The sequence below is a fragment of the Nicotiana sylvestris genome, chromosome 2, assembly GCF_000393655.2.
Source record: "Nicotiana sylvestris chromosome 2, ASM39365v2, whole genome shotgun sequence".
In the NCBI taxonomy this organism is placed as follows: Eukaryota; Viridiplantae; Streptophyta; class Magnoliopsida; order Solanales; family Solanaceae; genus Nicotiana; species Nicotiana sylvestris.
In genome coordinates, this window is record NC_091058.1 from 92,416,988 (window position 1) to 92,432,500 (window position 15,513).

General features: G+C 38.5%; 1 protein-coding gene across 1 annotated transcript; it reads right to left on the reverse strand.

Annotated features, from left to right (window-relative positions):
* Positions 1-4,892: 4,892 nt before the first annotated feature.
* On the reverse strand, positions 4,893-8,163 carry LOC104216638 (uncharacterized). The gene is made up of 3 exons (XM_009766741.2): positions 8,004-8,163; positions 5,750-5,899; positions 4,893-5,674 (listed from the first exon to the last, which is right to left on the reverse strand). The coding sequence occupies exons 2-3, from the start codon at positions 5,842-5,844 to the stop codon at positions 5,176-5,178; spliced, it is 594 nt and encodes a 197-aa protein (XP_009765043.2). The 5' UTR covers positions 5,845-5,899; positions 8,004-8,163; the 3' UTR covers positions 4,893-5,175.
* Between the last annotated feature and the right edge of the window lie 7,350 nt (positions 8,164-15,513).

A 15,513-nucleotide genomic window follows, 5' to 3' on the forward strand; every position in this document is an offset into this window, starting at 1 on the left:
CAGCTATTAGACAGCATTTGGAGGTATTGCACCCCGACATCACTAGCGAGATAGATGATCTACATATTCACCGATACACGAGGTTGGCGTTGCTCCTTCTTTTTGGGGGTGTCTTGTTCCCGAACACTTTGGAAAATCTAGTGAGTATGCAATTTCTACATCATCTTCAGCAGCTAGATGAGTTACCCCAGTACAGCTGGGGTGCTGCTATTCTCGCTTACCTGTACAGGAGTATGTGACGGGGAAGCATGGGCACCCAGAGTAACGTATGTGGTTTTCTACCGCTTCTACAGGTGACAACATATTCGAATACTATGTTCATTACTTCCAATTCTATATAGTCAAAATGACTCTTAAACTTTACGTCAACCTTGTATGTTAAGTTTGGGCCTGGGAGCAGTTCCTGCCGTTGCAGCCACCTCTACCACCATTACCTCCGGATGTAGAAACTCCGTTTCTCCCTCTAGCTAGAAGGTGGGTTCTCCGGCGTGGAAATTACCGAGCCATTGATGCTCATCATAATCTTCCCCTTGTCAGGGATGTGTTGGATATGCTGGAGGCCGCACAGGTAAATATGTACCTAAACTTACTTGTTATAAATTCACTTGTGTTGCGCATACTCACTTTTATGTTATTATTTAATAGTTCATCTGGACGCCATACAACGATGACTTGATAGCTAGCCTGCCCAATTATTGCTCGGCCGACCGACTGATTTGGAGCACTTTTGTCCCGCTGATATGCCTCAATGTTGTGGAGCATCATGCTAAAGAGCGGGTACTTTGCCAGTTTGGCCGTCCGCAGACTATACCGAGGGGACCTACATGGGAGGCTTTACATTATCATCGGGATGATCATTCGAGGGTGAACGACACATTTGTAGCATAGCTAGAGGCGCAGGTCTATACTTGAGACCAGCGAGAGGACCTGATTCCGCCCCTATCTTCACAGATCCAGGAGGCGACTATTTAGATGTATGCGTCCTAGTACCGCCGCGTTACCCGACTGATGATCAGGAACCCCGTTCATCAAGCTAGCGGTCGGTACAGACCATATGCTGGGAGGCACGAGGCACTGGTATGTTTTTTTTGGAACCCATACTTATAACTGTGATATAGCGTTTTGTAATTAATATTTTAAATGTTGTGCAGCCTATTGGTCATCATTTATTATACCAGTTGGGACTGCAGATGCAGCAGCATGCCGACAATCCTGCAGTCACTGAATATGGTCGGTAGGTGATAGAGCTGGCTCTCCGGACACTGTAGCGAGCCAGAGAGGGTGAGAGGTTATATCATGTTGCTGATTATGTGGCGCTAGAGCACCACCATTGGGGTAGTCCTGTCGCACACCCGAGGGGACGGGCACAAGCTAGGGCTGCCCCACAGGGTAGGGGTGCCCCGCGGGGTCGTGTGGGACGACGAGGAGGTGGTCCCCAGCAAGGGGGCATTGAGGCACCTATTGAATCACCTGATGAGGATCTTGGAGATGATCAGTCGGGTTACATCCCTCAGCAAGACGAGCCTTCCAGCAGCATGCCATCGTACAACCTTCAGCTGGAGCTGCCAGCATCGCAGGTGACCCCTTCAGATCCATTGTTGATCACGGACACAAGCTTCACCACAGATATAGAGCAGTTCTTTTCAGGCCCATCGACCACAGCTGAGGATCGGCCGACCCGAGACGTAGATGGTGGGCGCAGGTTGAGTTTTGGCTCTTCGTCATCGGGTGCGGCGGATCTATCACAGGCGCAGGTATGTTTGTATTACTATTAAATTTTAATTTGTTTTTTTTTCTCAATGATTTGCCATAAATTAATTTTTTATTTTCTTATTAAGGCTTCATCTCAGCCCGTCACGGAGGCCATTTTATGCGATGATGAGGACACCACGGATGCTTATATTCAAGAGCCCGACGAGACCATGGTAAGAAAATATTTTTGACTTAACATGTACATTACTAATATACATTTTCATATACTAAGCTTACTAATTGTTTTGTAGGTTGCTGACGGACCAACGGCCCCTTCTACGTATTCTGCCAACCCTGCTAACGATCATGCTGCAGCGCATCCTCATATAAAAAGGCGACGTGATGAGGATGATCCTGATAGTGTACCAGGGCGACAGGGGATGCGCCTCAAGCCAGCGGCTGCATTGAAGTACACAGGCTGTGGGACACATTGATTTTTTTTTGTATTTTATGTAAATAATAATAAGAATTTTATTTTAACACAATTTGAACAACAATTTTATTTTAACACTACAACAGAAACACAAACATAGAAAACCTAATATAACTTAAATTCAGTACAACTAATGAAAATACATGACACGGGAAACATAAAGATACACTACTACGCTCAACACGTACATGTCATTGTTTAGTCACGACCGCCTAGTATTCTCTGCTCCAACCTCTTAAATTTGTTTTCCAGCTTATTTTTTTCTTCTTCCAAATCCTTGAGTTTCTCCTTCAACTCCGCAACTTCTCATTTGTATTGTCGTTTATATTCCCACTGCTTCTAACACAAACAATGAAGATGCTGCAACTTTTCTTTTTAGTATTCCTGCTGATAGGGTTCATCAATCCATACCTCAAAATTGCAAACAGGTTCATCGGGAACCCTATAAAACTTGTTCATACACGCCCAGTAGCGGCATCCAGCTCCTTCCCAATAGTCGTGCATCATGCATTTTTTGCCGCACTCGCACCTTGGGACATAAAGGGGTTCAGACATTTGTTAAAGCATAAAGAAAAACTTTGCTTTTATGAAAATATTTGCTATTGGTTATTGTTAAGCACAGAAAATAACTAGAATGTGCCCGTTATTTATAGGCAAGACAACACACAAAATGTAGTATTATACCGCGTTATACATATTCAATTTTTCTGAAACGAAACAGCTTTTGCGCAGTCGGTTCAGCTTTTTAGACCGACAAGACAACATACAAAACGTAGTATTATACCGCGCTATACATATTCAATTTTTCTAAAACGAAACAGCTTTTACGCAGTCGGTCAACTTTTCAGACCAACAAGACAACACACAAAACGTAGTATTGTACCGTGCTATACATATTCAATTTTTCTGAAACGAAATAGCTTTTGCGCAGTCGATCAGCTATTCAAACCGACAAGACAACACACAAAACATAATATTGTATCGTGCTATACATATTCAATTTTTCTGAAATAAAATAGCAATGTCTTGATTTATCCTTTATTATCTTTTATTTTCATGTATGTTTCTTTAGTTATGTCTCTTCGAATATTATGTTATGAAATTTCAATCTTCAGATTGGTATTGTTTACTAACACCAATAAGTTGAATGTTGGAACTACCATATCATCATCCCAATTCAAAAGGTCATGTTAAAAAATAAGATGTAACAAGACTGTGGAACATAATTTTATTTGATAGATATTGCAACATAAACAAGTACAGACACTTATTACAAAAAACATTACGAAAACAAAACATTAAGTGTATCCTTGATAGTTGGGTACATTCGACGAACTTGCACTAGGAGCTGGATTACCACCGCCACCCATACCAGCTGAAGGACATTTACGACGGTCATGTCCTATTTGCGAACATATGCCACATTTACGTGCATAAACGGTATCACCAACATCCATTTGGTTCCGTATACGCGTTCTCTTTTGCACTTGCAGCTTGCGCAAATAATCATTGTTACACAGTATTTTAAATGGTTCTGACGGCCAATAATGCTCAGCACCCAATGGCTGTAACTGCCCATTATATGTGTTTACGTATGCAGCAACACTGTATTGCCTATCAACATAGTTGGTTGCCCCTAAGACAACTTGTTGAAAGCACTTCATGACATGTGCGCACGACATGTGGTAGATGGTCCATTTCCCATATGAAAACAACCTGTTGGCTTCATTCACGGTGTGTAGATTATTCTCCCGGTGTCCGCGGATAGCGGTGTGAACTTCAAAAAAAACCCGGTCATGATCGTACTGTAAATATGAATGTCAATGTGCTCGCCTCCTATATTTCTCAAATCTTCTCATTGGTATTGACATAAATTGAACTCCCATGTCCATCAATTTCGGTGTAGCTCTATGCCTTTCAACAAACCTCTCCGCAATCTGTTTGATGTCATCCAGACCATGGCAGTGACAGGTAATCCACGTGCAGACTTCAATAAGCCGTTGAATGACTCCGACACATTTGTAGTCAGGGCTCCCCATTGTCTGCCAGCATCAGCATGCAATGTCCACTTGTGAAGCTCATGTCCTATCAGCCAAGTATAGGTTCATGGATCTAACTGCCGGATCACTTCCATGCACCTCGTGAATTTGCACTGCTGGTGCTTAGTTGCAGCCATACACATTAATCATGCAAGGCCTTGTCGTGATATTTCTTCTGGAAATTGGTCTTTAGGTGCCTCACACAGTAACGGTGGTATGCATAGGGTTCCTGCCATTTAGGAAAATTCCGTACAGAACTTAAAATACCACCATACCGATCAAATATTAGACAAATACCTGAACGCTGTTTGACAATGTGTTGCTTCAAGTGGTTCAAAAAAGTGTCCACATCTCTTCGCTTTCATTGGCACAAATGGCAAAAGCTAGTGGAAATATTTATCTGTTGGCATCTACTGCAACTGCGATCAAAAGCTTAATATCATACTTTCTATAGACATGAGTACTGTCTATGGAAATTATCGGACGACAATGCACAAAACCATCAATTGCTGGTTTAAATGATCAGAATACATAGTTGAAAATATATTCCGGTCTTTCCGGACTCCGCTCATACCTCCATTCAACAACAGTCCCGGGGTTAAAGTGTTTCAGTGCAGCCATGTACCTGACTAGATATGAAAATGACTTATCCCAGTTACCATAAATAATTTCAAAAGCACGTTTGCGCCCGAGATATGCCTTTCTTTTGGTTATAGTACACCCATATTCCTGGTGCACGACTGTAATACACTTTTTGATCTTGAACCTAATGGACACTTCCAAGTATGGAATCAAGACAAGAGAAATCAAGTCTACATCCAAGTTGAAGTAATTCACATTGAATGTGTCCATTTTACATCTGTGGGTGTTAATATCTTTACCCACTTTCCAAAACCCTGATTTCTTCTTGCTCGCACGCAATATCCAGTTACAACCCATAAAGTCTCTACGTCATACAGCCTTGTATACCTCCGAAGTTGACTCCCTTACCATCAACTCACGACACTCTCTTACGCTGTAGATTTTTACAGCCCTGATTAGGCGAGCTTTATCAGGAAAATACATGCCCTTTGCCAACACCATTGGTCTAGACTCATCCCACATTGCTGACCGAAATTCATCAGCATCCTTTGTGAGGGCATCCGCATCCAGCATACTTAGCAAATTATCAAGGTAGGGAATATTCTGCCCATAAAATGGCCCGTGGTACTCGTACATTCTTGGTCTAATGGGAAGCGAAGGAGCATGCTCCCTTGTCAGCTCAGGTTCGACATTCACTTCCTCCTCACCATCACCCTCATTAGGGAAGGGTGTGCCATCTCCAGACTCATCGGCATTGTTGTCATAAGCACTATCATCTTCCTGACTTTGCGCATCTACCAAATCACGAGTCAATACGTCGTCTACGGGCAATTGTGTGAGGTCAGGAACATCAAGTTGCTCGTTTTCACTGCACAAAAAGAACAAAATGATAAGCTACTCAAACTGATAAATACTTTACATATAGCTATATCACTTCACTTACAAGTCATACTGTGTTGACATTCCATGATGGATATTTTCTTGTTGGTGATGACTCCCGGATGGACCACCGTGATCCAACACGCCAGAACTACGCATATTCTAACTAGGAGGGGAGTCATAACTTGTAAAATTCATATCTGGATGGTACCCCCTGTGAAAAATATGAGTGTTAATACAAATCCAATTCAACATAAAATAAACATCGCTAAAACGTAGAAAAATTAAAGTTTACAAGTTGTCTTGTGGATTATGTAAAGACAAAAAATTATTTCCTTGTTGCTCATTCGCCGGTGGTGATAAGTTTAAATCAAGGCAAACTCTTTCATCAGGAATCTGTCCGGCAAAAACTGCTCCAGAATAACCACTCGATGACTGACGGTTATCCATGTTTTGCGCAATCTCATTATTGTCAACGTCGTCAGCCTTGACGTACATTTCCAACAATTTTATTACAATAAATTCTTTGTATTCATCCGGAATCCGCAAAAAACTCTAAGAGTTTCATCATCTTCGATGTTAAACTCAGAATAATAAGCAAACCCCTGCGGATTCACAGAATACGAAAATCTACCGGTTACTTTAAGGTTCACCGAACGTTTCCTCACACTCATTTTTTTACGTAACAACGATACCAATTTATCGTACTCCATTGTACGCGGCAATTTAACGTGAAACCGTGGAGATGAACTATACCTCACAGAGTTATTCTCTATTACAACCTCCCCCCCCCCCCCGCAATATAATGAAACCCTTATTTTTGGCTCTTTAAACATTATAAAAAATGCTTGATAACAAGAAGAAAAATTTGAGCGGAAGTTTGAAGGTAAGTTTTGAATGGATTTTCATAAAATCCTAACGCCTTTAAATAAGACAAGTACTAGCTGGGGGTGCAGGGGGGGCGCAGAATTTTTTGATGTAAAATGTGATATAATATCGCACTTTATATATTTGAATTATTGTTATGTCAGTTAACCCCATGACACTTATTGGTGGGCCCAAAAAGAAGTAAAATGTGGTATTAAACCACGCTATATGTAAAACGTAGTATTATACCGCGCTTTACTTTAATGGCTAAAACTCTGTTAAAGTAAAACGCGGTATAATACCGCGTTTTATATAGAAATGTAACTTTTTTTACACTGTAAAAACGTGTTTTGAGTCTAAAATATTGACATTTAGGTTTCGGACTCTTGTTTATACTAGTACTATATTTTATGTTTTATTGCAAAGGAATACTTAAGTTATCGATATCCCTATAATAGTTCGGAGTAACATAGATGACCATTTGAATACATGGACATCCTAGTAAGAAGGGGAATAGTGAAGGAAATTTAAAAAAAAAAAAAACATACTGAGTAAAGTTCATAATTATGAGCAATTAATTGACAATTTCAGTCCCTTTGAGTAGTCTGATCGTCAACGGATTGAGACAATAGGGTTCTACATAAATCCCTCTTGGCATATTTATATGCTATCGCTGTATTTAAATAAATTGACATGTTCAATATTAGACATCAGACGTGGAAGGATAAGTTTCCAATCTATCTATATTAGGAATTGGACTTGCTCTTACAATACTATGCGCATTTATCACTTGTTAGATTACCTAATACGGCGATCTAGATATAGATTAATTCTGTTATCTTGATTACAATCGTATACTACTTATCAACATGCACTTGTTTATTCCATGAAGTAAATAGAGGGAGTACTGGTAATTTTGTTTTACTTGGTGTTTGTTATCCACTTTAGGATTCATTTAATTCGAATTCAAATTGGGAAATCTCACTATAAAACCAAAAAATTTTAGGGTCGTTTGGTAGAATTTATTAAGGAAAATAATATATGTATTAGCTTTGGTATTATTAATTTCGTGTTTGATATAGTATTTTTCAATCTATAGTATAACTAAATACATATATTAGTAATACACCATGTTCAGTATTATTCTTATATATAACAATACCATAACTTTTAATATATAAAATAAAAAACAGAAATGACCTTTCAAACAGAGGCGGACTCAGGATTTAAGCATGACGGGACACCATTGTCTTACACATGCAAAATTTTCAAAGGTAGGTCCGTCTTTTTTCCCGAGGCTAACGGGTTCTGGTAACTCCCTAACCTAAGGTAGGTTCGCCTCTGAAGGAGAAGCAAAATTTTGATACCAACTTACTTTGCTAAGTTAATATTTTCAAAAGAAAGAAAAAACTTACTCAAGTAAAATCAAGATTTTACTCAAAGAAACTTACAATATCAGTTGAAGTAGAGCTTCAATCCAGTAGCCGCCGGCGATTCGGACTGTCGATCGCCGGATTTGAGCTCGAGCAGAAGCGGAAAAGAGTTAATTGAAAAAAGGGTTTTGTTTATTAGCTAAAGGGTTTAGGCGTCAGTTTGGAGAAGAGAGGAGGCGTTGGTTTTATTTTTTAGTTTGGAAACGGATAAAAGTTAAGACTTTAAATTAATTATTGTGTACAAGTATTAAAGAATTCAAAAAAATAAAATAAAAAACCACTTGACTAAAATATTTAAAAAAAAAAAAAAGAGAGCAGGAGGCAGGTTTCGGACCCTAATCCTTCAAGTAACTGAAGTGCTTGAGCAAGCTACAAAACCAACGCGTCTGCCTTGCTTTTGGTTACTAAGGGGGGCAGATAAATTATTTAACGGGTCCCTAATGTATATATAAATATATATAAAATATATTTATAGTATTTTTTCGAAGCTTACGGGTTCGGTGACCTCTAACGCTAAGATAGGTCTGCCTCTGCTTTCAAAACCTCTTCCAACGCATGTGGAATGTATTTTTGTAACAAAATAATTTTTTAAAAAAATTTATGCAATGAGTATTTAAGAGGGCGCAGGAGTAGGAGGTGGGTCATGTTCCCATAAAACAATGTGCGTGTCAAAGGCAAACCATGTCACTATAATTACGTCGGCCTTCAGCCATGTCAGCTTGTCCTTGTAGTTTCATCAGTTCAACTACTGAATATTTTATATTAATTCTTTTTTGCTACTACTCTCTCCGAGGATAAATCTTTTGACATCGTACTCTGTTTATTACCCCAACACATGAATTTGCCAGCTATTTCATATGCGCATGCCAACTCAGATTTCACTGTATCATTACTCACTTTCCCCTTTTTCCTTTTTCTTTTACATGTTTGACAGTAATTTATCTTAATTATTTATTTTTCGTATTTCCTTGGTTTCATTTATGTGACCGGACGAGTGATTTTATTTTGTGCCTCACACAATTTATACTAGTTATGTGAGGTCTTTTTTTATCTAACATATTTGTGGACACATATCTTACATATTTGGATCCACAAAAATTCTAAGACCACACAATTGTAAGGAAAAAAAAAGGGCCCACATAATTAGTATCAGTTGTGTGCGACACAAAATAAAATTTTTGATGACCAGACTTACGAGTATCATTTACTTTTTTTTTGGTCTAAAAGATAGACATATATTAATATTAAGCATTGCGTACAGAGGGTAGCTGCTTATATTGCAGCCTGCTACATGCTAGTGCACCAGCTGTGGGTGCCAAAGGATTATTGAGTAATTAATTTTGCTAGTGCAGCCTGCTACATGCTTCTTAGCTACTAGATATGTGTATCCAGCCGCTTGTTGAGTAATTAATTTTGCTGAAGCAGTTGAAGTATTATGATTGTAACAGTTGTTATTGCGTGCTAACCAAATATTCCATAAGCTTAGGGGCATGTAAGTTTTTGGATTAATATGATAAGGAAAATGTAAATCCTTACAAGTTATGAGGTCATGCACCTAGGTACCATTGTTTGTGTAGTGAAAATTAGAATTAATGTAATTCCAAATACCCAACTCCTTCCAAAGTGTTTTGGCGTTTTCGCAGTCCAAAAATAAGTGTGTAATTGTTTCATCCTCTTGATGGCAGAATTTACATGTAGCATCTTGAATCAAATTAATATGTTTAAGGTATGCTTTGGTAGGTAATCGTCCCTTTTGAAGAAGCCAAACAAACCCTTTAATTTTGGGTATTACAGGAAATGTCCATATTCAGCTATACTTTGTTGAATTATTAGGAGATATATCTTGATTAGTTTCCAAGATATTGTACATGGATTTAGTAGTGAATCTTCCCGTAGAAGTTAACCCCCAGAAAATGCTGTCAATTTTATTACCATACTTTGATATATAAATAGCTTGAATTGTTTTAGTAATATTAATGGGTAATTCAAAAGGTATTTGATTAAAGTCCCGATCGTTATTATTAATTAAAGAAGCGATATTAATATTCTGTTGGTTTAACAGTAAAGGACCATATATTTGTGATCTAATTATTGTACTCGGGCCAATCCAAGGGTCTTCCCAAAGCTTAATATACGAGCCATTACCGATGTTCCATTTTATGCCTAGCTGACATTTATGCCAGCCTTGAATAACATTAGACCATATTTGTGAGTGAATATTGGTAGGAGAAGCATGAAGATATTTAGTCAGAAGGATATTAGCCCACATAGCCTGTGGTGTTTTAAATAATCTCCAAGCTAGACTTGCTAGCAAATCGTTGTTTTTTTGACGTAATTTTTGAATCCCTAAGTCTCCTACCTCCTTAGGTCTGGTAATATCCTTCCATCTAACAAGGTGTAATTTCTTCCTTTCAAAGGTAGTACCCAACAAAAAATTCTTTTGGGATTGATCCATTTTATTAAGAATATGTGTCGGAATATGGATGTATTGCATGATGTGATTCGGTAGTTGATTAAGAGTAGATTTTATTAAGGTAGCTCTTCCTGCTAATGTAAGAAACCTAGATTTCCATCCTGCTAATTTATTTTTGAAGTTATCAAAGAGGAATTGAAAATCCGCATTTTTAGGTCTTGCCTGGAACATAGGAAATCCCAAGTACTTGCTAAAAGAAGTACATTCCTTAATGTTAAAAGAAGCAATAACAAATTTTTTATCAAAAGAGCTACAATGCTTAGAGAAGAAAAGTTTTGATTTTCAAAATTGATTTTTTGTCCAGAATATTTACAAAAATTATTTAACACATCGATGATGGCATGACAGCTTTTTGTAGTAATCTTAGAGAACGGTATAATATCATCTGCGAAGAACAGATGAGATAGAAGTGGACCTTTATGAGACAGTCTAATTGGTTTCCAATTTAAATAATCTATTGATAGGGAAATGTTTCGCAAAAATAGTTCCATGCACATAATAAATAAATAGGGTGACAGAGGATCCCTTTGACGAATACCTCTTGTAGGTGTAAAGTATTGAGTTTTTGAACCATTGATTAATATAGAGATTGAGGTGGTTGTGACACACGACATGATTAAGGAAATCATAGAGGGAGGTATATTAAAGTAAGATAGAGCACATCTTATAAAAGACCATTCTAATCTGTCAAAGACTTTCTCTAAATCAAGCTTTAATAACATTGAGGGGTATTTGTCTTTCATTTTAGCTAGATAATTAATCAATTCTTATATGATTATAGCATTGTCACAAGCTCTTTTGCCTTGCTGGAAACTAGATTGTGTAGGTCCGATAATTTTACTAATGATTGGCTTAAGTCTATTGACAATTATCTTCGTAATAACTTTATAAACAGTATTACAATTGCTAATAGGTCTAAATTACTGAATTTTTGTAGGATGCTTTACTTTGGGGATAAGGCATAAAAGAGTTTTGCTAAGTTCAGGTGGAATGATTTTTGAGTGGAAAATATCCTGACAAAACGAACTAACTTTATCACCTACATCCGTCCAGTATTTTTGGTAAAAAAATGGATGTAACCCATCCAGACCTGGTGCTTTGTATGCCTTGAAACTATTTAGAGCAGTTAGGATCTCATCTTGCTGAAGAGGTATACCAAGAGTAAGGATATCATCATAAGACAGTTCACAATTGTAAGTATTTTCCTTTAATAAATTTTCGGAGATTAATAGATCAGTTTGAAAAAGTTTTGTGAAGTAGGTATAAATTAAAACATAAATTTCATTAGGAGTAGTTACCCAGTTACCTACACTATCTTGTAAAGCATTAATTCTATTTCTACGACGCCTATGGAGTGTGGAGAGGTAATAGAACTTAGTATTCGCATCCCCTTCATTTAACCAATTTATACGAGATTTTAACTACCAAAATTCCTCTTCCATGCGAAGAATATGGTTGTATTCCAAAGATAATTGTGTTTCCAAATTTTGTAAAAATATACTCGTGGGATAATGTATTGAAGATTGCAAACCTGCTAATCTAGTCAGAATGTTTCTTTTTTGCTAGAAAATATTTCCAAAATTGTTTTGGTTCCACCGAGTGACTACTGTTTTAAAGTTGTTAGTAGTAGCTAATAAAGACAAATTAGTTGACCAAGTCTTATGAATTAGTTGTTTAAAATGTGGGTGAGATGCCCACATCGTCTCAAACCTAAATATTCTATTTTGTATAGGTTGAGGAGGTTCTAATTTAATTAGTAAAGGGCAATGATCTAAATGGGTACGAGGCAAGTGTAGCACAGTTGTGTTAGGATACAAATTTAACCGGTCATAATTAGCTAAAAAATGATCAAGTCTTTCTAATATCGTACGGCCATTCCTTTGTTTGTTAGTCCATGTAAAACGGCTTCCCTGATATCCCAAATCAATAAGATTACAATAGTGCATGCAATTAGCAAATTTATCAGCCCTATTATTACTCATAGGGAGACTTCCAAATTTTTCTTTAGATTCTAATATCTCATTAAAGTCTCCCCCTATTAACCAAGGCATGGAAGTATTATCATGCAGATTAATTAAATTTTACCATAAATATTGCGTAATTGGTAGTGTCGACTAGCATAGATAGCAGACAGTATCCAAGAAGGTTTTGTGGGACTAACTTGGACCATGCAGTGTATTTCTTGATCAGAAATCCTCATTTTTGTTACATTAATAAGATCAGCATTCCACAACACCACTAAGCCACCTATGAGCCCATTTGCAGGAGCTTGAGCCATATTACCAAAGTTAAACTCCTCTCGCAAACTTGTATGATCTTGCATGTAAGTTTCAAGTAAGATAGCAAGAGTGAGACTATGATTATCTAGTAGAGACCTAAAGTGCCTCCTAAATTCTGGATTGTGGGATCCCCTACAGTTCCAAACTAAGAAGTTCATGTATGAATTAGGGTTCCTGGGCTGGGACATATGAGTCTGAGTCACTGGAGGGTCCAGGCTCAATGGAAGTTGAAGAAGTGTCGGAATGATCATCATAGCATATTTCCCTACCTCTGGATTGGTGGTTTGGCGAAAATTGAGGTTGCATGTAACCATTTCCGGCGAACACTTTAGAATGAACTTTTTTCGAACTATTCTTTGAGGTTGTAAAATTGGATCCCTTTTAACCACAAAAACTCTGTTCTTGTCTCCCTCATCTCCGCAAGAATTGCTATCAGTTCCTCTCTTGTATCTCTGTCTAGTTCTTGTGGAGATGGAGGAGGTGAGTGGACTGGACTGTTTGGTGGGGTAAGACTCTCTAGAGGACTCAGTGGGCTGGAATAAGGAGAGAGTGGGTTGAATGAGTCCAGGGGCTAAAACCAAGGTGCAAATACCTGACCCATATAATGGGGTGGGTAGAAGGGTAGAGCACTTACTGTTTGTTCCCAAGCTGGACTCATTTGTGCCATGTGATGTGGCCATGGCTATTGAGTGGAACTCGAAGCCTGTTGTTCCATTGGAAGAGGAGTCTGGGTTGTGTACCATTGATTTTGATTGTAGGCTTCCATCCCTAACCTCATTCCTTCTGTCACTATTTTCGTCAAGTGAGTCGGATTTTGTATTAACAATACTACCTCTTGGTTGTTGAGTTGCAGGGTGAATATTAGAGCATATCCTCGCAACCCCATTTCCAACCAAGATTGGAGAGGAAGGTCTGTTGTCATTAGCTGAGAGGTGTAAATCAAAGGTGATGAACTCTGAGGCAGCTGGGGACCTACCATTGTGAGACATGGTAGATGAAAAAACTGGCTGTTGGTTCGAATATTTGCCCTCAGAAACTGGCTCTGGCTCATGCCTATAAATGTTGGTCTCTGCATTGAGTATGGATTTTAGGAATTGTTGTGGTGCAGAAGTTATACTTGTATTAGGTTTGGGAATTTGAAGTGAGTGAGGGTATGTATTAGAAGGTAAGAGAGATAGATTAGTGGGTTCTTCGTGATGATGTTCACATGGGGACTCATCATGTTGTTTGCATGGGTTTTGAGGAAGTCTAGAATCAGAAGGAACTAGATTTATTGTAGCATGCATGGTTGTTGATGCTTTGTTTTGGGCCATTTCCAACGTGTCTAAGTTAGGGAGGGTTCCTTCTGATTTGTTTGAGTTTAATAGGGTTTGAGGTGTGAAAAGTTGGTTACATGGCAAGTGCTGAGTATCAGGCATGTAGCCCTGTGAAGACGTGTTATATTGAACTAAAGATGGGGAATCAAGTGATCTAGACTTAGTGTTAGAAGCAAAAGAATTGGCCAAAAAGGTCGGCAACTTGTCAGGCATATGGGATTTATTTTTTGCAAGTTGTTGTGTGGATTGAGGCTCATTATCTATATTGTTCTCTATTAGGCCTTTGTATAAAAGAGCATGTTGGGATTCTGAAGGCCCAGCGTTGGAAAGCATTTGGAATTTATTATGAAATTCCATAATGGGTTCTCTCAGCTGCCCTAGCCCTGATGAGGTGACCCGGCCCAATACAGGTAAAGTAGGGTTAGGGGACTTACCTAGTAGTGGTAGTGTCGCCTGTGTGACCGCCGTTGCAGTTGGCTGTCCTTTTTCAAAGTTGAGCTGTTTGGGTGGTTGCATATTTTTCTTAGGAAATACCACCGTTTTCCGTTCATTAACCTTCGAAGGAATGATATTAAGGGGATTATTCGTTTCAACCTGGCTGTTTCTTTGGTTTTGCTCCTTAGGTAGACGAATAACTTCAGGGCAACTAATAATAAGGTGTCCAAATCTGCCACAGTGCGTACATAGTAGATTCAGTCCTTCATAGAGAAGAGACTGTTTGTGGTGCCCTATGTAAAGAAGAGTTTTTAAGGGTTTCTCCAAAGGCACCTCAATACAAATACGAGCATACCTTCCCCGTGTAGTTGATGAAGTACAAGTGTCTATCTTTAGTAGTCGCCCTAATTTTGAGCCAATCTTACTGAGTATTTCCAAGTCATAAAACTCTGTAGGCAACTCAGGCAGACGTACCCATAGAGCTGAGTATGTAAGTTGCGTGGCGGAGGCTTTAAACTTTGGTTCCCATCCTCGCACAGTTAGGAAGTGGCTAAGAATGAACCATGGGCCTCCATGTAAAGCTTTGTGCATATTTTCTTCTCTTTGGAACTTAATGAGGAAAGAATCAGAACCCAAATCAATTAGAGGAAGTACCTCTGTGGGTTTCCATAGAGTCATCAATTTATCATGCATGATTTGGTGTGTAATTCTTTTGCCAAAAAGTTTGACTATAACAGAGTACATCTATGGTTCATATAGACGTGACTTATCAGTTGATGAAATTGGTATAAAGGCGCCATCGTCAGTAATATTATGTAGTAGTTCATCTGTTAAATCTAGAGTGTTTAGGGAAGGTATTTGGTTGGTTGAGGAAGGCAGAAGGTATTTCTCGCTTAGTAGTGTTTGTAGAAAAGTAGGTGTTCGTGTTTGCATGGTCGCATTATCGATTTGCATAGATCCTATATCAGGTGGTTCGGAAACTTGATTACACTGTTGTAGTTGTTGTTGAGAATTAGCCATGATGT